The sequence below is a fragment of the Clytia hemisphaerica genome, unplaced genomic scaffold, assembly GCF_902728285.1.
Source record: "Clytia hemisphaerica strain Z4C2 unplaced genomic scaffold, Clytia hemisphaerica genome assembly, whole genome shotgun sequence".
NCBI lineage: Eukaryota > Metazoa > Cnidaria > Hydrozoa > Leptothecata > Clytiidae > Clytia > Clytia hemisphaerica.
Genome location: NW_027104506.1, coordinates 205,338 through 231,518, shown reverse-complemented (window position 1 = coordinate 231,518; position 26,181 = coordinate 205,338). Strand labels below are relative to the sequence as shown.

Sequence of the window (26,181 nt, the reverse complement as noted above, 5' to 3'; positions counted from 1 at the left end):
TAAAAATACTACAGTAAAATTGTAAGGAGTAAATCAATAATCATCTAAGTAATAGAAGAACAAATAAACTTACTGCGCCGAGAGTTATAATTTTATCAAAGTGGTGTATATAGACGTGTACGAAAACACGAAATAGTCTTTTGAATATATTTTTGACGATGGGTTGAAAGTTCTTTGGAAAAGGTATATCTGAAATGAAATGAAATTAAAAAATTAAAAATTGTATGGTGTATGGTGAAAGGTTTGAGTATTTCAAGGTTGAAGAGTAAAAGGACTGTTCCAAGGTTCTGTTGAGAACGTCCCAAATCGTAGGCTGTTAAATCAGTGTCAAAAAGTGAAGTGAAATGATACATTTAGCTATTAATCCATCCTTCGTTAAAAAAAATAACTATAATCAAGCCAAAAAAGGGTTTGTGGCATTTAAACTCGAGCCAGCATAGAGACGAATGACATGGATCCTGGAGTACCGTTTTAAGTGAGAGGCCCTAAATTTCGGGAGAAAAAAATTATCGCCCACCATGCTTGATAAACACCATAAACTGCTATTTAATTGGTTAAAATTTTGACAGGTTTAGTGCACCATAAACTGCTATTTGATTGGTTAAATTTTTGACAGGTTTAGTGCACGAAAGGGGCCATGAATGAACAAACCAAGGAAAATTAAATAAGCCTAGGTACTAAGGAATATAGTGATAAGTTATATACACTGAAGAAGATACAAACTAGCGACTAACAATCTGTAGAAAACAAAAGGAATGCACAAGGCACATAAGGAAGTGATAAGCTGAAGACCGAAGTCTGAGATTAGGTGCTGTACCTTGAGTAAGCATCTCCTGCCACTCTAGAGTCACCCGTCAGCTTAACCTTAACAAGAAGGCGAAAGGAAAGAACAAACAACAAAAATTAATAAATACTTTCTAACCTGCAGAAGGAGGGAATAAATGTTCATCATTAACTTGATTATCCACCCAATCCATCAATAACGTCACGTATACCGGTGCCGGAACGGCTGTCGGTTTTTTATATTTTTCGCCGTCTGCCCAATAATATTCATATCTGTGAAAAACAGCAAAAGAAGAATGTTAAGACAGGTGCTTAGAGTGCCTTTTCCTTAACATCTGTGGAATTAACGGTCAGTACCAAACTTATGTTTCTAACCTTTCACCGTTTCTACTCAGGTACCTACAAGTTTTGATCCTCTTACTGATCCTCGTACAAGGGTACGCAAACCTTCAATCATATACTTTTTTTACGGTACCTTTCCTTGTAGGACGTCTCCTTATTAGGGGCAATTGCCGAATGGTGTAGGGTGAAAGCGCCACAGATCAGGGTCCCCGGTCCGAATTCTTGCTCCTTCCAAAGCAAAACTTTGGTATGCAGGGGTCCAAAACAATCAATAAACTGTTATTTACGTAAAAATGATTACTTACTTAGGACCGCCAGACATGACAGGACAACTGTCGTTCGTACATTCTTCTTGTATCGTTCCGTATATCAAATTGATTCTGTTATAAAAATCCACCACTAGAAAAATATGAAAAAATGTTCATAAATTATCAAAAATGTGTAAGTATAAAGCAGAATAAAAGGCTACAGTGCTAATTAATACATAATAGACACTACCATGAAAATGTGATTGCATGAAGGTTCTTAAATTGAAATAACCTTATAAGCATAACGTTTATAAGCATACCTCCAAGCTGAAATGCTAAAGACTTTGTGCAGCTTTTCTAAAACGCTGACTTTTTCAGGGTAGCTTTTAAAGCTGTTTGAGCTTTCTTCGACCAAAGATTTTCAATGGCGGCGCCAAATTTTAAAGAAAACTTTGTTCTTTGAGCAGAATCAATGTTCCGACTTAAAAAGACAAAAGAAAATCAATAAATCGAAGTCTAAGCATATAACATGAATATATGTTGGGACATTCCTACAGCACAAACTCAGCCAACAACATGACAAAAACGATATTGGCCTCTACCGATGGATATAGGCGTTTTCGAAACCGGCAAAAATGGTTCAAAATCCGAAAGAATCAAAAAGAAAATAACAAAAACTTTCAAAGACTTCGATTTAGACATTGTGATCGAATGCAATAAAAAGATTGTCGATTACCTTGATGTTACGTTCAATTTAAACGATGGTACATTCCGACCTTACCATAAACCAGATAACAACTTACAGTACATCAACACCCAATCTAACCACCCACCAAATATCATCCAACAACTGCCAAAAACGATTGAAAAACGCTTATCGGAGCATTCGTCCAATGAACAAATCTTCAATGAAGCAAAGCCCATTTACGAAAAGGCTTTGAAAGACGCCGGCTATGAAACCAACTTAACCTACACACCAACAGTGAACAGACCACAAACACGCCAAAGAATACGCAACGTCATTTGGTTTAACCTTCCCTTCAGCAAATCGGTCGAAACAAATATCGCACAAAAGTTCTTGAATGAAGTTGATCGACAAACACTTTCCTCGTCATCATTAATACCACAAGCTGTTCAATCGAAATACAGTCAAAGTTAGCTATAGCTGCACGACCAACATGAAAGCCATCATTGATGGGCATAACAAAGCAGTACTCAAAAAGCAAGACATCGTACAACCAACCAAAACATGCAACTGCATCGTCAAAAATCAATGCCTCATGAACGGTAACTGCTTAGCTAAAAACACTGTTTACGAAGCCACACTGACAACAGACGACGAGAATTTACCACAAAAATTTACATCGGTCTCGCAGAAACAACCTTCAAAAAGCGATATGCGAACCACAAGAAATCGTTCAACCACGCCAAATACGAAAATGAAACCGAGCTCTCAAACGAATTTTGGCGGCATTCTCGTAACCAGACCAACCCTAAAGTTACATGGCTAATTGTAAGAAAGTGCAAACCGTTCAACAGAAGCAGCCTGAAATGTGACCTTTGTTTGAACGAAAAATTCGAAATCTCTTTGCGTAAAGACAATTTACTGAACTCTAGATCTGAACTTATCTCAAAATGCCGGCACATAAACAAACACTTACTTGAAAACTTCGATTCTAAAGATTGACATCAATTTTTTATATGAAGACGCTGTATTGAATTTTTTAAATAAACGTGGAATTTTGTTTTGATAGTTATTTCTAATCAACTGATGAATGCGTAAGCAAGAAACTTTAAGTATTGAAAAGAAATACAACGTTTCTTAATCTTTATGTAACATAAATATATATAAATTATTTCTCCTCAATTCCACTAGCCTTCCAAAGTTTATCGCCTGAAAACAACTCGAAAATTTCTCACAAGGATTCACAAACGTGGCCGAATTCGCGTAGCTATGCACACCAGAACAGACCTGCCATCAAATCAGTATGGCAGGGTCTGCTTCGCATAGCATATTCACCGGAGAGTCTTCTGAGAACTTATCAAATTTTCCACCCAATACGTCACTTAAACAATAGAAAAAGTGACGTATTGGGTGGAACAAAAACAAAAAAGTTGCAAAATTTCGTGAATTCGTTGCAGTGGTGCATATCATGAATATAAACAAAACGAAACCGATGAAGGGTTTAAGTTCTATGACCTTAACTTCAGAAAGCTTTTAAATCATGATCAATTACATACCATGTACAGCCAACCAGTCATTTAAATCTTCGTCACATGGCAATGCAACTGCTTCCCTTAGATCTATACCCGCTTTCAATGATGCCTGTAATATGAAACATGATGAAAAATTATCGTTCTGGCTCTTCTGTTAAACTGAATGGAAAGATCTCACCCAAACTTTGAAAGACCTGAATCTTGCCTAGGTATATCCCTGTTAAGATAAATGATGATACATTGGGCTGTTCCATTAAAAACATACAGGGGGGTGGACGAACCTTTTCAAGGCAACAAACAATTATTGAAAATGCGTGGATACCCCATCGAAAATGGTAAAATTTCCAAAAAAACCCTTGTGAAAAAAAAAATTCATACCTTAAAGTGAGGGTGCATGAACTAAAAACAGTCTTTTACCCCCTGTAAATTTAAGAATAACTTTTTACCCCCTTGGAAAAATGAAAAAAGAAATTTGGAAATTTTTCTCGGATTATCCTCTGGGAATGTTCGTCCACCCCCTGTATGGATATAAAATGATGGCCCATTATCGTTCTGGCTACTCTGATGAGTTTGAAGGAAAAAAATTCAACTCAAAAAAGTTTAAAGGACTAAAATTTTAGGAAAACATTGCTTTTTGTCTGTGGCCTGTACCCAGGCTAACTGCATAGGTGTGTTGTTAGGGTTTCAAACACTTTTCAAAGATCTTTACAGACCAAATTTCCATATACATATTTTTTACGATTCCAAAATTTTGAAATTTCAATCGGAAAGAAATCTTGTTATTTTGGATGCACCATGTTTTTGCCAGGGTGTAACTACTACTAGTATATGATCAAATCAATGATACAGGGTCGTAACAAACAGTCAAAGGGAAGGACGGTGCAGTGAGAGATCTTTTACCTGCGCTTTCTTGTGTAGGTTATATTTCAATGTTCCCGAATCCCATTTCTTTTTCGGTCTGAATGTCTAAAGAAAGAATAATACAACAGTTGAGTCTCCATAGCTTGAAAACGCACGTGATGAACCAGGATGAACACAAAATTTGCTCAAGTTAAGTAAATTTCGAGTCATGGAGTAAGGTTTATAAGACATTGTTAGCCGAAGGAACTTCGATACAGTTGAGTCTTCATAGCTTGAAAACGCACGTGGGGAACACAAATTTGTTCGGGTTGAGTAAATTTCGAGTTATTGGAGTAAGGTTTATAAGACATTGTTAGCCGAAGGAACTTCGATACAGTTGAGTCTTCATAGCTTGAAAACGCACGAGGGGAACACAAATTCTGTTCAAGTTTTCAAGTTAAGTAGATTTTGAGGCATTTTGAGGCATATAAGACATTGTTAACTAAAGGGTGGGAATACTTGTTCGAGTTATAGAGGTTCGAGTTCAAGAGACTCTCCTGTATTAAATTTCTGTCAGGATTTAAGGATATTATCATAGTGGGAAGAAATATGATGTGACCGAAAAAATCACTTTCAAAGTTAAAAGTTCAATGAAAGTGAAAGTAGTTTTTCTGGATTTCCGGGATGTATTTTGATTGTTCCAAGGCTTCTTCTCATATTCTAGCAAAAAAAGTTTCTTATAAAGGAAGTATATCTATAGAGGTCTGCGATTCAGACAAAATACACCTTTTCGACCGTAGCCGCCAATTGCCGCGCAGGTATATTTTTGTCCGTTTTACCACTCTAAAACCGTCCCAGTCTTTTCTTTTGCGTCTGACCGCGCGACTACGGTCGAAAAGGTGTATTGTTTTGTGCTAGCAAAAAAAGAAAATTTATGTCATTTAAGAAAGTGAGGCTGCATAAGCTGTCCCCAGGGCCTCTGAAAGATCGCTCTATCGGCATCTTCAAAACCAACATAAATAACAGGACTTTAAGTTTAAACAGATCGATACCTTAGACAACGAAGCATTTAGACCACGTTTACACGCTATGTTCCGTTTCGCTCCGAAACGAAAAGGTTCCGAAACACTGTGTGAACGTCAAAATTGGAAACGTCAAAAAAGAAGACGTTACAAAGCAAATCAGATCGAAAAGGTTTCGCTCCACTATTTTCATCGGAACGGAACTGCTCCGTTTTCTTGCTCCGAAACGTTCCGAAATGAGTATGAACACTTCCTATCCGTAACAAATACCACACCGGAGCGATACGAAACCGTAACGTCTGAACATGGTCTAAGAAAAAGAAAAACCAAAATAATACCTTTTGATGTTTGGATTTGAAGCCGAAAGATTTTTTGGAATCTGAAGTTGACGACATATGGATTGGTGAACAGCTTACCAGCATTCAATTTTAATATTTTCGTTTTTCGTTTTTCGTTTCTAAATTGAAAGAAAAATAATACACTATTTTACTACATTCCTATTTGTACCTCCCTAATATTAACGAACATAGGCTATTCATGATTTACACCATATAATCAGAGGTGTCGATCAACTCTCATGCACAAATGAAAATCTCAAGTTGGCAGGTCTGTAATTATATGTTTCTTGGGCACTCTTCAAAATTTGTTCTTCAAGCAGATGAATGGGAAATTTCTTTTTCCATGATTTAGATATGGGCTTTTCCAGAAAAAATTTGAATATTGGGGGTGAGGGATATAACATTTTTTAGAAATTTACCTCCCAGACATTGTGACTTTGGACCCCTCCCGGACAGCAGGTCTGATCCCGGACATGCATCAGTTGACCCCCTGGACATTTAAAATAACACTCAAACCGAGCAAAATTACCCCCAAACAGAGCAAGTTTACCCCTTGGAAAGGGCAAATTTTGTAGGTTTATCACTTCCCCCTCCGGACACTATATCCTCCACTTCCATCTACGGACATTTTCTGGAAGAGCCCACTACACCTTCTACTATACCAATCCACTTCTAACGGCAAAGTCGGGCATAAAGGTAGAGCATCCGGTTATCATGTGAAACGTTCTGTGTTGTGGGGGTCGATCCCCAGTCATGTCTTAGCCAAGATATAAAAATGTTTGTATGGGCTCTCTACTTAATGCTTAGCAACTAAAAAGACTGGTCAAGAATGAGTGGAGATCCAGATAAGAAAGTGGCACCATCGCAAGGCTCGAAATAACGATTCCAAGTGGGTCGGACAAAATGTCCTATCAGGGTTGCTTTAGCTTTTAAATTATCATTTATTTGGTCGGACATGAAGCTTTTTGGGTCGGACAATGTCCGATGTCCGACCGTTATTTCGAGCACTGCCTTCGGAAGGAAAAAGGGTCTGGTCACTCTCGCAGTTTATCAAAGTCGGACGCAAACTTACTTTTAAAGGATAAATTCAACCTCTGTTATTGTTTTCAAACACTTACCTTACAAACAGAAAAGATCTCTTACACAGAGAGACTGAACATATTAAAGATCCCTTGAAGAATGGTAAAAACATATTTAACTTACTTCTAAAACCTATTGGAAAACATTGATGCCTTTTAATCTCTTACAATTAATCTACTATTCAAACGATCTTTCCATGGAGATAAGCCGAGGTTAAGTAGTTTATAATGACTTTATTTTGATTGTGATTACCCCACACACACGTATGCCTCAATTCATACATGAAAAATGACGTATGTAGTAAGTAAGTCTGCAACCGCAGTCGGAGGCGACCCGAAGGATCCTCTTTCGATAGCTATCTACCCGAAGGTAGAGGAGGGCGCCACTCTTTCTCCCTGGATTGCGCCACTTACCATTGATCATTCTCTTAATTACTGAGCGTCAAGTAGAGAGGCATCAAGTACCATTTTGGGAATCTTTGGTATGACCCGGCTGGGGGTTGAATCCACAACCTTGCGCACCGTAGCCGGATGCTCTACCACTGCACTACGGTCGTATGTACCATAATGTCTAAGATTAAAGAACTATAAGACTTTTCTGTATTGTAATAGCGAAGAGATTCCTTAAAAGAAAAGCATTATTACAATCTGAAAAAGATCTAAAAAATATATACAGTTGACGCTCTCTTATTCGACGTTCTACTATTCGATAGGCTCCCTTATTCGATGAAATTGAAAGTCCCCGTCAACAAGAAACTCTCATAAACGACGTTCCTTTATTCGATGAAAATACAATTTTCCTTGAAGATCGAATTAGAGAGCGTCAACTGTAGATTTAAGAAAAAGCAACAAGACCGGGACTCATGAAGAAAACCTATGGGTGAATGAATTTCTGTATTCAACAATTTTAGCACAGAAGACATTGGTTTTAGAGAACCACGAATAACATACGATATAATATATGTTTTTTTCTTTTAAAAGCATAACGTTTATAAGCATATATACATGCTCAGCTTTTGCTGCCCAAACAATGGCTCCATTGTTAGAGAGCAATAGAATGCTAAGCATAATGCGAGCCTGATATAGGGACAGACACTTGCTTATAAAAAAAATGTAATACAGAAAAATGATCACTTTTAAACTAAATAAAAACAATTATATTGAAGGCATCAGAAGCAAAAGATACTCACTATTAAAAAGACCCTAACATGGTAAAATATGTCAGAGATTTTTAATACTCAGTCAAAAATGAATGATTTTTTGAAGTTGCTTGGCATGTCTCATCGTGTAAGATGTTTGTCTGTTTATTGATTTATCATAATACGACTTTTTATAAGAACAATTTCAAAATAACACAAGGTTCAATTTTGGCCCAAACTTAAGAACAAACTAAGAAAAAACTAAGAATAATACAAGCCTAATATTTTAGGAATCGCTTTAAAAATGCTGATTTAAGTCTCTGTTAAGTCAATAAGTGAATGAATAAGCATATTGAGAACACTTTAGGAACATTAAAGCCTGAAAATTAAGAAAATTAAGAACAGCCTAGCGCCAACCAAAAATTCACCTATTTCTTATAAAAAGTAAAGGGTATACACTTCTCTCTTACTTAACCTGCCAAATGTTGACGTTATGAAAACAGAGAAACATCATTCCTAGACGTAAAACCATCCATAATATTCATAGACTTTCGATTTTAAAATCTTAGGACTAACATTGATTTTGCTAGAAAATTTTAAAATAATTTTTACACCACTTTTTTCCTCAGTGGGGATAAAGATTCCTATTAAAATCCCAATGGGGAATAAAATTCTATTGTTCCAAGGTTAAAAAATCCAGTTGGGATGGTTTTGGAGTGCAATTTTTAAACATTGAATTTTGAATTCCGCAAAAATAGATCCCTTCTAACACTTTAAAACTGACTGATACTTTACTTAAAGTTAAAGGGCAAAATTTGTTCATGGTTTCAGCCCACTTTTCCGGTTCTCCCATTGAAGCATGGTGCCCCAACGAGTTAGGTCCCCCATTCAGCCAATAATTTTTTTGAATTGACACTTTTTTGTCATTCCTAAAGTCGTAATGATTTTTGGGGTGGTTTTTTTAAAGATGGTGGCTGTAAATCAAAACAATAACATTTGAAAAATATAGCAAAAGATTATGTGGAAAGAAACGAGAATCAAAATTGGATGGGAAATTTCGAAATTTTAAATTTGGAAAATATACACAGCCCCTAGAGCCTCCATTAAAACAGCTAGGTACCACCAATGAATAGGTAACCCCAAAGAATTGCAAAATATTAGCCAAAATTCGTTAATATTAAGACCAAATCAAACCAAAAAGGTCGCAATCTTATTGACCTACGAAAAACAATATTTCCAAACAAGAGAAAGTTAAAAAAAGTTAAAATTTTCTTAGCCTTGATCATAAGGAAGCAAAAAAATATAAAAACACATTTCTCCTTTTTTGAAAATTCTAATATCTTATGAACGTATACAACCTTTCTTCTCCATCTTACGTCACATTTTTATAAAAATAAATGGTAAGACCTTGAGAAAAATAAACAAAATTTTTTAATACTCTATAGCCATGAGATGAAATTTGACCTTTTCTTAATTTGTTGGTAAGAAAGGTTATACCTTGAAACTTGATAAGCAAGAACAGATTTCAAATTTGAAAGAGAAATTCCCAAGGGTATTTGAGAAAATGATAACAGTAATAATATGAATAAAAGCAAAAAATTTTCGTCCATTAAAAAATTGTGAAAAATTCAATCGAGAAAAAATTATTTCATGAATTTTTTTTTTGTTTAAATTCAATATTTTAATCAAACCCTGACACAATAATATGAAGTGTCTCTAGCAATGGAAAATCCAAACACTTTTAGGCAATTATAAAATTATCATCCCCAGGGGGGGGGGGCATTTTATTCAATGTAATAAAGTAACAGAACGTGGACTGATGTTTTTTTAATTGGGGTTAAAATCATCAGAGGAAGCCTGTTCAACTTCAAGGTCATTCAAATCAAGAAAAAAAAAGATTTTCTCTATGTGTCTCTATGTGTGTCTGTCTGATTAATGCACAAAACCCAGCTGACAGCAGTGCCGTAGGAAGGATTTTGATATTGGGGATGGGAGCATAAGTTCAGTGACACCGTGAGGGCCAACCATGGTTTGACCCAACTGGGGAAATTTTGAAATCTAGAGCTCTAAATTGGCTAAAAACACACTCAAAAAACTAAAGTAATTCGAATGAAGGCAAAATTTAAAGGTAAAATACTCCATTTTATGAAAAAAATCACACTAAAAAAATTACTGGTAGCTATAGCACTGCAAATACAACTAAAACTTTTTAATAATTATAGAATTTACCTTGAAAATTTCTTTTGGAATTAGTTCATTTCAGTCATGTATGGTGGCCTAGGAGTGCAACAGTAAAAAATATAAAAAAAAACATTTGAAAATGAATTTAAAACCAAAATTAAATTGAAATTAATATCAAAGTCAAAATCAAAATCAAAATAAAATTGAAATCAAAATTAAAATTATAATTAAATCAAATTAAAAATGAAATCAAAATGAAATAAAATTAAAAACATTTCCCAAAATAAAAGGAGAACTAAATACCAGCTCAACTACCCTGTTATTTTCATCTGATAAAAATCTTAGCTTGAGTAATCCGGAATCCTGATGTACATAATCTACTTCGATACATTCTTCCTTCCTCACAAATCTTTTTTTATAAGTTGAATTTTGAAAAAATGAAAATTATTGCAGACACACTCAATCAACAGGCATTGAATAGGTAACAAATTTACACAAAAATAAATTTGTTTTAAAATGATATATAATCAAAATGCATTCAAATGTCAAAATAGTTGGAAACTTGTCCAAAGTAAAATTTGCATGATGAATGCATTCAAATGATAAAAATATTGACATCTGAAAGTATCAGAAACTTGGTGGTTATCATGGCAAAAACATGAAATTTCAAAACGTGCAAAAATGACTTTTAATATGACTAGATGATTTTTTTTAAAGAACATTCAAAAATTTTGAAGCCTTCGGATGTTCTTAACTTTCTGCGTTTTTTAAGCCTAAAAATATTCTGAACATTTTCTTAATTTTCTAGTATTTTTGTCCATTTTTCTGAGGAAACAGGTGTTTTAGAGTTCCAAAACACCCTAAAATACTCTTAACTTGTTCTTAGCATTTTAGCCATCGAAGCCTTTTGTTCTTATAAAAAACGTGTAGGACCATAAATAAATAACATAAACTTGTTTTAGGTTTTATTTTTATGACAAAATTTAATTTACCTTATAAAAAGCTCAATTTTGATAGATACCATTTTGCAAGTAAAGAAATCTGTTTATACTATTACACGTTTTTTATAAGAACAAACTATATATAAGAACATAAGGTTACGATGGCCAAAATGTTAGGGGCAATTTAAGAACATTTTAAGGCTATGAGGACTCTAAAATACCCAATTTCTTAGGAAAATGGACATACATGCACAAAAAATGGTGACAATAAGAGCATGTTAAAAAGAACATTTTCAGGCTTAAAACTAAAAAACCTAAGAACATCCGAAGGCTTCAAAACTTTTGAGTGTTCTCATAAAAAACGTGTACCTCAATTTTGATAGATACCATTTTGCAAGTAAAGAAATTTGGTTATACTGGTCAACCACAATTGAATTATTTTTACCATACTTGCAATAAAGAGAAAGTCTATCATTTTTGTCAAACTAAATTAAACGCATAAATATCATAAATATCTAAATATTGACAGAAAAATTAAACTCCATCATGATTGTAATTTTCAAGGACAAGGTACACACACAATCTTCGTGAAAAAGAAAAAAAAGTAAACAAAAGTTGAAAAAAACCTCGTGTTGTCAAGTATTCAAGATAAAAATATCTGAGAGATCAAAACACTTAACTGTTTATTGATTAATTAAGGAAAATCATGTCTACTTCCTTTTGGCATTCTTTAAGTGTTTTTCTTAATGACTGACTCTATCATAAAAAAAAACATAAAAGTGATGTTCTCCATGAATCACATATTGACACATTAAAAACAAAAACAAAAATAAATGGTCAGTTGTTAGGCCTCTTTAGAAGCCATATTTAAATTGAATTGAAATTGAAGAGAGACAAAGATTCAAACTTCATTAAGGGGTTTCAACAATCATGTAGTTTGCTAAAATTTAAAAAGGGATAATACTTTATAATAATACAAAGGATACTTTTTAGAGAATGAAATTTGATCAGAATTCTTTTTGATTCAAACAACACATTGTGTATTCATATTTTATAAAGTCAATTTCTTAGACCAAATTTTGTGCCCAGAGCATTTTGTACAAATTTTTAGAGTGGGCAGGGTCCTAAATCCCTGATTGGGTGTAGCAAAGTGCTTAAGAAATTGTACATAACTGCTCTATACTTGGTAATCATAATGGGAATAATCAAGATAAAATGTTGTAGCTCGTGTACAAAATGGCCTAGGAGTACAAAGATCAAAATATCATCTGAAAAATGCAAAGGTAACCATATCTGCAAAAAAGTGTTGCATACCATATAAGATTGTTAAAAGTTGATAACAGAGGAAAATGAGCTGTCAGATAAAAAAGCAGCATCTTAAAAAATCAGGAAAAATTCTCTTTTAACTTTTATTTTCATTAGTTCAAACACCTGGAGTATTTGTTCAGTAAAAATTTTTGGAAATTCCTGTTTTGTACTTCTTAAAAATTATTGAAGCCAAAGCAAATATACACCATTCTCTTTTCAACTAAAAAGGAACTTATAAAATGAATGAGAGCCAAAAAAAAAATCAAAATTAGCAAATCTTCAAACCATAAAATCACGAATCTATGCCAAAATGATAAAAAAAATCTAAAGTTGTTCAAATATATAATATCTTCTTCTGATTTGAATTTGCAACCATTTTTTACAAAACTCTACAGTGAGCTGGTTTAAATGTTACACTCTTGTATCTTTCAGTTTTCAAAAGGATCACAACCATTGAGTTTAAAGCCTTGAAGAGGCTAGAGATGCCTCTCAAGCAAAAAAAGTGAAGCCTTAGGACTTGTGCCGCAATTAGAATGTCACATTAAATCTAGTCAGGCGTTTAGGTTGGGAAATAAGTGAATGTTTCTTTTGAGCACAAAATAATATGTTTATATGGAAAAGTTCATGCAGTTTTAAAAAAATTGAAAAAGGATCCCTTACAGTCTTTGAGCAACATGATATTGCGTCCTACAAAATGTTTATTTTGTCACCTTTCTTTAAAAAAATAGGAATAAAGGTTAGTTCGAATTGGTAATTGAAAATTCTTTTGCCACTGTTGTTGCTAAGAAAAGAAATAGGATGATTGTGACTGTCCATTTATGGGTATCTCTAAAGAAGGGTATAAGACACTCCTGAAAATCCAACAATATGGCTGAAATCAACAAAAATTCTAATAAAGAAACTTAACAGAATTCTAGACATTACACATCCAATAACTCTATAACAAACCGCTATTGCTCCTTACAATGTAGGAGATGTCTTGTCCTTTCTGCTGCTTGAAGCTCCGAGTATACCATCAGGGATTTTTCAAAGCACTTCAAGCTGGGACCATTTTTGAGAATTTAGATTGCATTTTTGATATGCCTGAAGGGCATCTCAGCAAAACTGTGCAGATTGAAAATAAAAAAGAAACATGGGGAAATAACTTGGCATGGAATGAACTTCTCTTAGGTTTATCCTTTTAGAACTAAGTCTTTTAATCACTGTAGCTTCAGCTTTTGTCTGCGATACCGCAATACCAATACAAAAGCTGGCACTTCAAATATGCAAATTGTGTCACTTTAACACTGATTTCACTTGAAAAGATAAAAACAGCAGCAACATCATAACAAAAGAAGCAGATGATATAGATGAACATGAAGAATCAGGATTCAACAAAGGAATAACGTCTCTAAAAAGGAAATTTGAGAGGTTGTCTGAAAAACAAAAAGAACTCATTACAAGGAACTAAATATAAACAAAGGATCTGAAACACAGCTAGAAAACACAGAAACAAAAAAATCATCCTAATGCAAAAATCACCAAAGACCTGAGAAAATAAGAGGACTTTTAAGACCATAAAAAGGTTCATTAAATCAAACAGTTCAGTGAACGGTCAATAAATAGGTTTGTAAACAATATCATCCACCAAGGTGCATGCAGTCTCTTATTTTCCCTTTTTTTTTTTTACTTTCCTATCTTCTATCCTGATTTTCTGACTTTCTCTCTCTGTTTCTTTAACTTTTTTCTGAATTTTGCATGTACCGGTGAAATAGGTGTCCTGTTCGGTTCCAACCACCAAATGCAAGTAACCTTGAATCATTGCAATTCGATTGTCCTGTTCGGTTCCAACCACCAAATGCAAGTAACCTTGAATCATTGCAATTCGATTGTTGAAAGCAATCGAATCATAATTGAATATTACCTAGGATTTGCCATTCTATTGCTTTAATTATGTTAAATTTTATTTGATATGTTCAATTGATTCAATTGCATTCGCTCGCTTTAATCACTCTTCCAATGACATATTTGGTGGCTACCCACTCGGGTGAGTTAGGGCGTGTCTAGAATTTGTAAAAATCACAAATCCCAAATCCGCGACCAATAGCACCCATTCTCAGGGATTCACTTATGGATTTTTAGATGACCTATACCTTAAGGTTTCAGGACCCGGTTGTCCCATAATTAAATATTAACCTAAAAATTAATTATTAAAGAAAGTGTGAATTATGATGTAATCATCAAATTATGACGTCATAAATCGTAAATTAGCTCTAACTCTATAAGTACATGTCGAATCTGTGTCAAATTTGGACCAAAGATGCATCTTAATTATACCAAACTTTTAGATGAAAAATTCTTTGAAAATTTTATGACGTCAGCAAAAAATGCAAAAAATTGACAATTGCAATTTTTTGCTGTCATCAAATTTTTCCAATTTCTTTTTTCGACAAGTTACATTTCAGTTAGATGCATCTTTGGTTCAAATTTGGGAAAGATTGGACATGTATTTTTAATATTATAGCGATTATACGATTCATGACGTCACCAAATTTGATCAAATTATGACGTCATGATTACAATTTCTTTAATTATAGATTTTTGGGGTGATATTTAATTAGGTAACAACCCGGTTCATAAACTTCAAGGTATAGAGGTACTTTACAGCCCTAAGTGGATCTCTGAATCTGTCTGATATTGGTAGCGAAAACTTAGGGTAAACAATTTGGTTTTTGAGACTTGCCCTAAGTCACTCGAGCACGCTAAGGCTGGTGTGGACGAAAATGAGAGTGAGTGAGAGCCAATGGAACTTTATTCAAACGCAATCAAATGTGTTCAAACGTAATCAAACACAATAGAGTATTACCAAGGAATTAACCGTTCAATTGAGATTCAATTGTGTTCGATTAAATTTGATTGGTTTATTCATCGTAGTTTTCATTCAAACTTGTACAATTGACACCGTCTGAACAAGACATGAGCAAGAAAGTCTAGACTTAAACTCCAATTATCAGGATTAGAAACTAGGCTACTTACCTCTTTTATCTTTCCCTCTGCAACAATACAATGCTGACAAGTTGACACAACACATTGAAAGGCAATTCCTGGTGAGAAATTTATATTGAAATCTGCAACAAAAACAAAAGTGGTCCCTTCTACTGACAGACTGGTTGCTTCCCGGCGCTCCTTCGCGGACTGTTTATCGAATTCCCACCAATGAAACTGCCTTATTTCACATGGCCCTCCTTTTTGGTACCCTTGGCCTTTTGGTACCTTGCACGACGGGCGGCTGTAAAATCTCACCCTTCATATATTTGTTTCAATCTGTGATCCTAAGGTGAGGGAGGTCTGAATCGCTGATTGAAGCTAATTTTCTTTGCTTAGGACAGGCCATGTTTTAGAAAGGCAAGGCAGCATCCGTTGGTGGCCAAAAACTTTTTCCAGTGTTTTTCCACTAAAAATTCAAATTCCCGCTTTCTTCAGAAAATTGAAGATGAGAAAAAAGTCTTACCTTAGGATCACAGATTGAACAAAATATATGAAGGGGGAGATTCTACTGTCGCCTGTCATGCAAGGCACTGAGAGGCCACAGGTGCCAAAAATAAGGGCCGTGTGAAATGTGGCAATTTCATTGGTGCAAATTTGATAAACAGCTACAAAGGAGCGCTGGGAAGCAATCAGTAGAAGAGACCACTTCCATTTTTGTTGCAGATTTCAGTATAAACTTCTCTCAGGAATTACTTGTCAATGTGTTGTGTCAACTTGTCAGCATTGAAAGAGGTAAGACTAGTTTTCTAGTTTCTAATCCTGATATAGAAGTTTAAGCTTAGACTGACTGGTGTAAAAATAAATGGGGATAGAAATAGAAATAACTGTGTAATTGTCCGCTTACAGCCTTGGGAGAGTCAAGTGCACAATTAAGAGGATTTCTCTCTCTCAGACTGTCTAAAGTAGTAAAGAAGGATTGTGAAATTAGAAGAAGGGATGTTGACACCAGACCAACTGGCGGTATGTGAGAGTCTTGCTAGTCTTGCAGCTTATTTTACGGAAAAATGTACATATGTATCCTTTGGATTAATTCATAATAGAAATAGACATAGAAGAGAGCATCCCGTTGCTAAGATGCTGGCTTGAAATGGAAAATGGAAAATGAAACCTCTGCACTCCAAATAAACCTTTTCGCCTTTCCATCCGCCATATTGAATTGTATGCAAAAATTATGGTGGCTGAATTGCCATGGTGAAATTCAATTAGAAAGTATGCAAAACATATGCAAAAAGAAAGTATTAATATAAAACTTACATGCATAATTGGCATTATATTAACCCTTTCCGGACACATGATTTCACGGCTATATGACGCGAACAAAAATTTAATTTTTGACTGGCTTCACTAAAATTGCAATAGAAAGTGATTGATAAAAGATATCACGATTACCTCATTTTTTTCACATGTAATAGGGGTTTTGAAATACCAAAAAAGAATTTTAAATATGGCTGACACCTGGTCACGTGACCGAAAAATCGGCAGATTTTTTTTTCGAAAAAGGAAAATTTTTGACTTTGAATAAAGAAATAGAGTAAAAGGCATTTGCTTTATGCCTTGAACTTGGAATATGATTAAGAGAATTGAATTACTGGCCGGGTAAAAAAAATTTCATGTCAAAAGCTTTCCAAGAATCTGAGTAAAGTGATTTTTTGTCCAAATTTTTGAGCAATTTTCCCCTTACAGATTAAGCCTGAGTAAATTTACAACAAACATTGAACATTTATAATTCTAGTTGTAAACAAGATATCGAAAAGCGGTTTTTTGCAGTTTACGGGAAATTCATCTCAAAATCATTATTCAAAACCATGTTATTGTATTTTGGCCAAGAACTGTTAAAATCTTTTACAAAGCTATGGGCCACCCGGTGGCCCGTGCGTCATATAGGAACAGGTTAAAGGGTTAAAGTGTAATTTTGTAGAAGAAAGATTAAATTTGCACTTCAAAAAACCATAACATTATAATAAAGCTTTACAGGTTTGCAGGCCACTGTGAAGACACATGGGCCTCTATAAACCGCTCGTACTTTTTACAATGATCTTTTTGAAATAGAGTTTTTTTCGCGGGCTCCCCCGGACTTTCCATTTTGTGTTGTCTTCCTTGATTTTAGCATTCATTTTTTCGGCTTCCTTACACCATTCTTTAATTATCTGTCTTTCATTTTTTGTCAAATCCTCTGTCACTCGGTAAGGAAAGCCTTTTTCTTTTGTTATTGCTTGCAACACTGTGTTCTTGTCCTCTTCGTTCGTAAATGTGACTTTAATTGGTCGGTATCTCGCTTTATCTTCTCTTTCTTTCGTAAATTTCCCGATCCGCTGCGTCTCGGTAATCTTTATATTCCTCAGATGGAGCCGCTGACCAATAATTTTGTCATGGATAAATTCTTCGTCCTCGATTTTTGTTTCTTCTTCAGTTTCATCTGTCGATTCATCAATCCCATGAAAAATTAGGTTGCGTGCTGTAGATCGAATCAGCTGCTCCTCCTGCTTTTCTTTTCGAATCGCATCTCCAATGTTTTTCTCGATGTGTTTGGATGTGATTTTAGCGTAGCTCATTGGTGGTCTTTTCTCTTCTTTCTTTTCGATGATGCTTTCAATCTTCTTTTCAAGCGTGGTTATTCTGGTGTCGATAGTTTCTTTCATTTCGTTGACCATAACATTGACGTCTTGTGCTTTCAAATGGTTTATTTCTTCGTCCTGTCTTTTCATTATATTCTCACAAGCTTTGATTTCGTTTTTGAATCCTTCAATTTTTGATGTTTCATTTGAATTATACCTTTCCATTACCTGTGGTGCGATTTTGGTACAGTTTTGACACTGGAAACTTCTTGATTTGTATGACAAGCATATCTGGATCTGGTAAAGTGGCAGTTCTGTACAAAGATAATGGACTAAACGGTGGCACTTCCTGCATTGTAGGGTATCTTTTAGTGCGTTTTCTTCATTTATGATGCACTTTGACGGGCTGCAAAAGTCGTTTATTGATGGTGATTTTTGATTATTTTCTTGAATTTTTTCCGCCATCTTTGTGCATTTTTCAGACGACAACCGTCCAGTTTTGTATTTGACGTCAACTCTGCATATAACATTAGACATAAACTCAAGCTGAAAAATCAACCACGAAGGTACAAAAATAATCCTTAAACGGCTGACGGTAAATTATTGTCCTGGGAATAGAACCGCCAAACAATCAAATCAAAACATTGATCTGAACCTGCTGAATGTGTGACGTCATAATTACTGCTTTCAATTTGCGTGTTTTGAAAGTTTGATGTGTGTACTCCGTCTTGATGGAATTTTTTAATGGCATGAAAATAGAATATGCAATGTCTTTAAGAACAAATTTCTAAAAGGCTTTTGTTGTTCTGTAAATATTTCTTTTTGGATTAAGAAATTCCATCTTTTATTGTTCTAATGATTATAATATTTCTTTATAAGATGCTTTGTTGTCTTTTTAATCTTTGTGTAATTTTGCATATGTTTTGCATATTTTTAGCAACTTCAGAAGATTTTTTAAATTTTAATTTTTTTTTCAAAACCTATCCTATCTCGTAGAGCTTTGAAAAAGAAAGAAAATGAGGGGTCATAGGCCTCCAGAGGATAAGTGGTTGTAAAGATATTCAAATTTTAGTGTCAAAAATTTGACTAAAAATGTCAAAAAAAGGTTAGGAAAATAGCTTGAAAAAATTCGAAAAATGTGTCAAAAAAGAAAAAAAAAATTTTCCAGTCATGCTTCTTCAATTTTGCATATCTCTTTTTTTAGTGTAGCTAGAGACCTGAAATTTGGAGGGAGAATTCTTTGATGGTGTTAGAATATTATTATATAAAAATATTTGTAAAATATTTAGTATATTTATCAAAATAACGAAAGATGTATCTTTTTTTGAAAAGAGAAGACATTGCATTGTTTTATTTTTGTTTTTGAAGAAAAGTTACCGTGAGAGGTCCTAAATCCGACACCACTGCCTAAATCCGACACCACTGCCAAATTCCGACCCCCCAAATAACTGTTATGAAAAAAAATTCTATGTTTACAAACATTCCCTCTCCAAGTTGAACAATAAACTATTCTTAGAACTCTCGAAACAAAACATCTAACAAGATAGCTGTAATGTCAAGATGTCAATTTAATGTAATTAAAAGTGTGAGTTGTAAAAATGATTACCTTTTATTCTGGATCAGTTGCTCATGTTTAAAACGATAACAGTTTTGTAATAAAAGTGACTTGTGCGGGAAAAATACGAAACAACTTGGACTGGTTTCCATCAAGAAACAAACAGACAAAATTGTAAAAATGGCGCGAAGTTGAAAAAAGGGCGAACACGATAGCACTTAATTTGAATAACAAACACCGAATCAATGAGGCGGCAACTATTAACGCCCTCTTTACCACCCATAAGTCCGGATGTTTATTTACGGAAGGGGAGCCTAGCCTAGTAGCCTAGTGCCAGTGTAAAGTAATAACAAGAAGCCCAGAGGGCATGAAGGCCCAGCAAATAAAAATATGAACTGAACAAGACTTGAGTAGCAGAGGGGATTTGAACCTGGAGTCGCTAATACAAGCCATAGACGCCTTAGACCATTCGGCTATCTCTTATTTACAACAATGAGAAATAATTCATAATATCTAATCAGAGATGTTAGTTTTTTTTTCTAACAAGTGAACAACTGAACTGTTCACATGATAGAGAAATGTAAAAACAACTTTTTTTTAAAAGAACATCTTCCTAAAGAGAAGAAGGTTTGTTACGGTTATTTCTGTGTAAATCACATTGTTTTTCTTAAAACGTACTACATCTGTTATATTCTTATAGTTTTAATAGTTAATTGTATTTTCTCCTTTTATGTTTTTAACCAATAAAGACGATTTCAATTGTTTTTTACTGTCAATCATGTTCTAACAGCCAATCAAATCCTTCAAAATATGTACTAGCCTGTGCTGTGCTTGAAAACGCGTATCGCCTAGTAAATTGTTACACACTGACACCGGGAAGAATGCTAATGAAAGGCCCAGTACGCTAAAGCTAGCTGGGCCAAAAACCAGGCTTGATTAAGTAATGTTTCAAAATGAGCACACTCTTACACAGACCTCTTTTATATTTCCGTGTGCTTTGGAAAATCAAAACATCTCATTACTTTTTATGATGCTGTTACTACTGTTGTCATTTATGACGTTGTGCATATTGCAATAAAAAAATATGATTTGTTATAAGAAGCAATTATGGTTATTTTGTTCAGTTTATCAAATCTCTCAGGTTAGTTGACACTTTGGTATCTTCGTTGCGTCACAGGGAAAGGTTTGTTTTTATTTTAGTTTGTATCTTTGAAAGGCCCCATCTGATTTAGGCAGTGGTGTTGGATTTAGGACCTCTTACGGTAGCTTGGGAAAGGTTGAAATGAGGTAAAAAAGGTGGTAGGACCCATTTTCAAGGGGCCTCTGGAAATGGAGGAACAAAAAGTTGTAAGTAAAGAATAAGTTTTTCTAAAAGGAGAAACCCCAAATGAAAAGAAAATTCATTTTGGCAGAAATAAAAACTTTTTTTTGGGACATTCCCATGCAAAAGAAGCAAAAAGGTAAAAAATACTACATGAAAATGAAAGAACTAAAATTAGCGAATGTGATTTTTGAATTTATCATCCTTTTTCTGATAAACATACAAAGTTTCAGCCTTCAAATACATTTTCCTCCATTTCCGGAAACATTTGTTCATCGATAGTTGCAATATTTTCTTCTCCCGTCGGAAAACAATTTTAAAAATGTTGCAAAACGTTCGGCATTTTACCAATTTGCCGTCTGACGGGCTAGACAGTGTTATATACCGCTTGAAAGCTAAGATCACGGGCTTTCTTTGAGTAAAAACCGGAACGCTTTAGCATACATAGAAAAAAAGTTAGAAAAGAAGGGTTCAAAGTTCAGGGAAAAATGAAACATTTGGTTTGACGTCAACGAAAGTAGCATGATGACTTCTGGAGTCGCTAATATTTTCCAACTAAATCCAACCACGGCTTTTTCGTTCCTCTATTTTTGCATACAATTCAATCTCGTAATCTTGATATAGAAGTTTTAGTCTATAATACTGATACGCTCGTCATCATTATCAAGAGGTGCGGTGACCAAAATCATAGTTTGCAGAGGGGTCCGAACCCCCCTAGGTTTATTTCATCCCCCCCTATATACCCATCCCCCCCCCTTCTGTAACGAAATTTTATCCTTTTTTTACAGAAAATCCGTTTCGAAGGAAACTTGCTCTATGCACCACCTAAATGATCAAAGAGTACAAAGTATATACATTCACGAGCCAACAATTTCACAATAAACTAGCGTTTTTACTTTAAAACACCAGACGGTACTAATCGAACGCTTCGATTACGGAAGTAATCGAAGATAATCGAAGTAATCGAATGATTATTTATCGATTACTGCTTTCGATGACAGGTAATCGAACGCATTCGATTACAATAATCGAATGCATTCGATCACTGAAATTTCGTAAATTGGGTGAGTATTCGATTACCCGTTCGATTACTTTTCAATGACCCTTCGATGACGTTCGATAACCCTTCGATGACGTTCGATAACCCTTCGATGACTTCGATGACTTCGATAACCCTTCGATGACGTTCGAAAACCCTTCGATGACTTTGATAACGCTTCGATGACGTTCGATAACCCTTCAATGACTTTGATTATTGAAAATTATTCGATTATCTTCGACAGTCAGGCAAATCCTTGCATTTGCACGGGGTGTTCAGTTTTCCCGACCCTGTGCAAATGAGCTAGAACGCGTCAGGCAAATACGTCAATTTCAACTTTAAAGTGAAAACGGGGGAAAATGAAGATGAGCGGGGCTTTCATTTTTTCTTTACAAGATTCTTCATTCGTTAATAAAGAATTGTGTCCATTGAAAAAAGATTCCACCCATTCAATCTTTTTTAATCAAGTAAAATATTTTTGGTAAATTTGAGTATTTCTAAACGCCCGCGTCTAGATCGCGCGATTTCGCTACTCGAAAAATTTGCATATGGAACCCGCCCTTACCGGCGGCTTTCTTTATGATGATGTGAACAGCCTTGAGGATCGTTAAAATGCGATTTTCGTATTTGCGTTAGGTCGATATAGAATACTATTCAGTGATACCTAACCCTCCTAGAAATACACCCCTGCATCAGAATCATATCCATATTTTCTTCCCAAACATTAGACTTAGCTTCACTGCTAACAAAAACGACTGATCCGATTATTCCAATACTTTGAAAGTTCAAACTCAAATAAAGTGTTTACTTTTCTTTTTATTCAGGAGAAATGGATCAAATGAAGCGGAGACGATTTGTCAATATCACAATCATTACGGACTGCTTTCACTAAACTCAAGAAGTGACTGAAAGCCTGAGACAACGTAAGTTACATTGTTGTATGTATGAAATTGAAATCTAGATCGATTTTTGTGCTTCCCATCAATTAGTGTGCGTTACTTGTTACCGTAACTTCGGAAGTTTATCCACAGACTTTTGAGCGACAATCACTTCGTCTAGTTTCAAGCTTAACAAAATTTACCGTACCACGGATCTTCCACAGTCATAACTTCAATCTTCATTCTTTATTTAGCTTGCTGCCACCAATGTTACCGATTGTTACCATTATGAGCTGTTCAGGGAGAGCGTGTTGCTCGAGAGTCGCGAAGAAGAAAATAAGAAGCACCTTTTTTATTAAAGTTAACGATTTATAAAATAATATACGTTACGAAATAAATACAACATTAAAAAAAGTGGCCAAAAATTAAAATGAGGCCATTGATCATTACAATCAAATTAATGGAATATAGACTGTAACTTCGTTGGTCTTTCTTTTCTTTATGGGCGTTGTTTTCATTCTCTCACGCACATACACCACTGTCTCAGTGCCGCCCCGGTGGAGCTTTTTCCTTCAGTGTGGATGAAAATTTTTATCTGATCGTAGTGGCCAGACGATTTTTGGCTAAGTTTTCTAGTGGGGCGGGGGGCTCCACCGGATCTCTGACACGAGGGTATTCTCCAGAGGGTTTCCATCATATTCTCGCTCTCACCAATGAATGTGTATCATTATGATATTACTGCAACGTTGGAAAATGTGGAAAATACACGTCTCACCTGGATATGATCACAATTGTGTTCCCATAAAAAATGAAAACTGAAATAAAAAAGAAAAAGAAGAAACGGCGAGGGAAGAATTGTTGTAATTCACCCTATCTTGACCACTGGAGAACTAAAAATAAGTATGAAGTGGCAGGATCGGGATTCTCAAACATCGTTATCTCACAATGCCCGTATTCTAAGTTTCGTATGTTCCGCATTCGAAAATCGAAAGTATGGCCGCGCGGATAAACTCCTTCGCTACAGCCTCACGCCAGCATAAGAAGGAACGATTCTTGTTTTCCAAATCAAAATACAAAGGCAATTAAGAAGGATTACCTGGTATATCTTATTGAAAGTGATTCATCTTCTTGATATCGATTCTAAACAAAAAGAATGGTGTTACTGTAATTGATTGTAAAACGATTGCAAAATCTTAAATTTTCCAATTTTCCACCCAGTGTATTTGCACCTGGTTTTCATGCTACTTTCGATTTCGACCCGTTGCAAATGCAAAGTAGCGGACCCCGTGCAAATGCAAGGATTTGCATGACTGTTCAATGACCCTTCGACAATCTTTCTTCGACTACCCTATATGCTACATTCAACTTTACCGTATTACTTCGCCCGCGGCGTTTATTTAACTTTTTCGATTTTAGGAGGGGCGTTTATTTGAGGGGCGTCTATTGAATAATTTTCCTTTTATTTTAGGAGGGGCGTTTATTCGAGGGGGCGTTTATTCGAAGTAATACGGTTTATACCGTCGTTTTACATATTTCCTTTCAGTTTCCCACACTAAGAAGAAGATTTCTGTGAAAGACCAGAACTCCGGGTAGTTAAAAAACGAGCTTCGAAAAATCACCGTTGGTAACGTAAGTACGGTAATTTTTCGAAGTACAATCCAATAGTTCCCTTAACAATTAAAAGCGCCAAAGTTGTAAAATCGTGGCTTTACCCCAGCTATCTGAATTTTTGCGATTTTGGATTGTAAGGGAACTACTGTATTGTTGAACTTATAATAGGTAAGTACGATAGTTTGTTTACTGTGTTTTCGGTGGTTGTACCTGTCAATTTCCATTCTTCTCAGTCGCTCAGTCTATATACATGCCGATACTAATGTTTTTTGAGCTACCAAGTTACCTAAAACGGAAAAAAAATATTGAAACCTTATTTTGTGTAGAAGAGATACGGGTAAGAACCCAAAAATAGCTGTCGCGTTAAGTATCGAATTAAAAAGGAGTTGAAATCATATCACGGCCCTGAAACAGACAAAGATTGTGACTCAAGTTATAGTAAAAAACCCAAGAAAAATGAAAGAATCAAGTTGAAAAACTCTAGGATCAAAACTATCATCAGGTTCGCGATTCGTCGCTCAGAACGACAGTCACGTCGCAAAGTAAGAGTAGTGCAAAGGTGCTTCACTAGAGAACGTGGAGAAGTGCAGGGGTTGATTCTCAGGAAATCTTTATTCTTTATCAATTTTCTGTTTAACTTCTGTGTAATTTTTACACCTTCCTTTCAACGCAAAATCAACGCGGTCAACCAGATCAGATCCCACATTCGCAGAACGGAGCACGGGTGTGTGCAGAATGATCCGTTCCCAGCAGACACACAACGTTCTTTTAACGTCCATCTAACGTTATATGGACGTTAGATAAACGTTGAAACAACGTTCCAGCTGGGTTATTAGAGTATGATTTCGCCCTACCCAGGCTCTCCCGTGTGCACAGTACAATGTACGGCCTGGTTCGATTAAAATTTTCTGTTGAAATAAACGAGGGAATAAAGAGATCGAAGCCTTCCATGACTAGTCGAAGTAATCGAATGGTAATCGAATGGTAATCGAAGTAATCTAATAAATCTTACAAACCGATAGTATATCGAATTAATCGAAGAGTAATCGAATTAATCGAAGAGTCATCGAAGGGTCATCGAACATTCATCGAACGGTAATCGAAGAAAATGCAGATATTCTGAGGCTGGTGAGTATTCGATTATTTCAAAATTTCGGCGTAATCGATAAGTCATCATTCGATGACGTTCGATTATATTCGATTATTATCGATTACAATCGAACGTTCGGAACATTCGATTAGTACCGTCTGGAAAACAGACTGTGACCATTTGTATATGATTAAATTGACCAAAATTTCCAACCCCCCCTTTTTTATTTGATCCCCCCCTACATTCCCATCCCCCCCAGTTTTTTTGGCAAATCTTGGTACCCCCCCCTACAAAGGCCCCCAGAAAAGTTGGCATCCCCCCCTATTAAAAAGGGGGGGGTGCAAACTATGAAAATGCAAAAAAAGGTTCATTCAAATCACACCATTCTTTAAGGAGAAACCCCCAATCTTTCAGTTGTGTATTCACAGCAATTATAAACTACAAATTGAACTACAATCTATCCTTACCTCTTTTCTTCTACCTCCAACCTAATGCTATGTTCATGTTTCCTCACCTCACCTCCACCTCTTTTTTTTTTCGGAGTTTTCTCAAAACTTGCTCCACAAGGTCCGAAATAAAATAAATAGAATATTTAGCCTACAGTTAAACAAATTTCTTTTGGCTCGGAAAAGCGAACAAGAATGGTCACGTGGAAGTTAGGTTAGCT

The 26,181-nt window shown here is 35.2% G+C and overlaps 1 protein-coding gene and 1 long non-coding RNA gene across 2 annotated transcripts in view; one reads left to right on the top strand and one right to left on the bottom strand.

Moving 5' to 3' along the window:
* LOC136821850 (MOB kinase activator 3B-like) overlaps window positions 1–15,519 on the bottom strand; it is a 32,429-nt gene extending 16,910 nt beyond the window's left edge. Inside the window, exons 1-7 of the mRNA XM_067078094.1 lie at window positions 15,454–15,519; window positions 5,791–5,909; window positions 4,491–4,556; window positions 3,615–3,699; window positions 1,431–1,524; window positions 923–1,056; window positions 74–189 (exon numbers count right to left, since the gene is read on the bottom strand). Coding sequence (XP_066934195.1) covers window positions 74–189; window positions 923–1,056; window positions 1,431–1,524; window positions 3,615–3,699; window positions 4,491–4,556; window positions 5,791–5,874 — 579 coding nt within the window. The 5' untranslated portion in view covers window positions 5,875–5,909; window positions 15,454–15,519. The remainder of the gene's footprint in view (window positions 1–73; window positions 190–922; window positions 1,057–1,430; window positions 1,525–3,614; window positions 3,700–4,490; window positions 4,557–5,790; window positions 5,910–15,453) is intronic.
* Window positions 15,520–16,067: 548 nt separating this feature from the next.
* Window positions 16,068–23,503, top strand: LOC136821839 (uncharacterized). The gene is made up of 3 exons (XR_010848807.1): window positions 16,068–16,197; window positions 22,760–22,858; window positions 23,068–23,503. It is a non-coding gene; the product is annotated as an uncharacterized lncRNA (long non-coding RNA).
* Window positions 23,504–26,181: the final 2,678 nt, after the last annotated feature.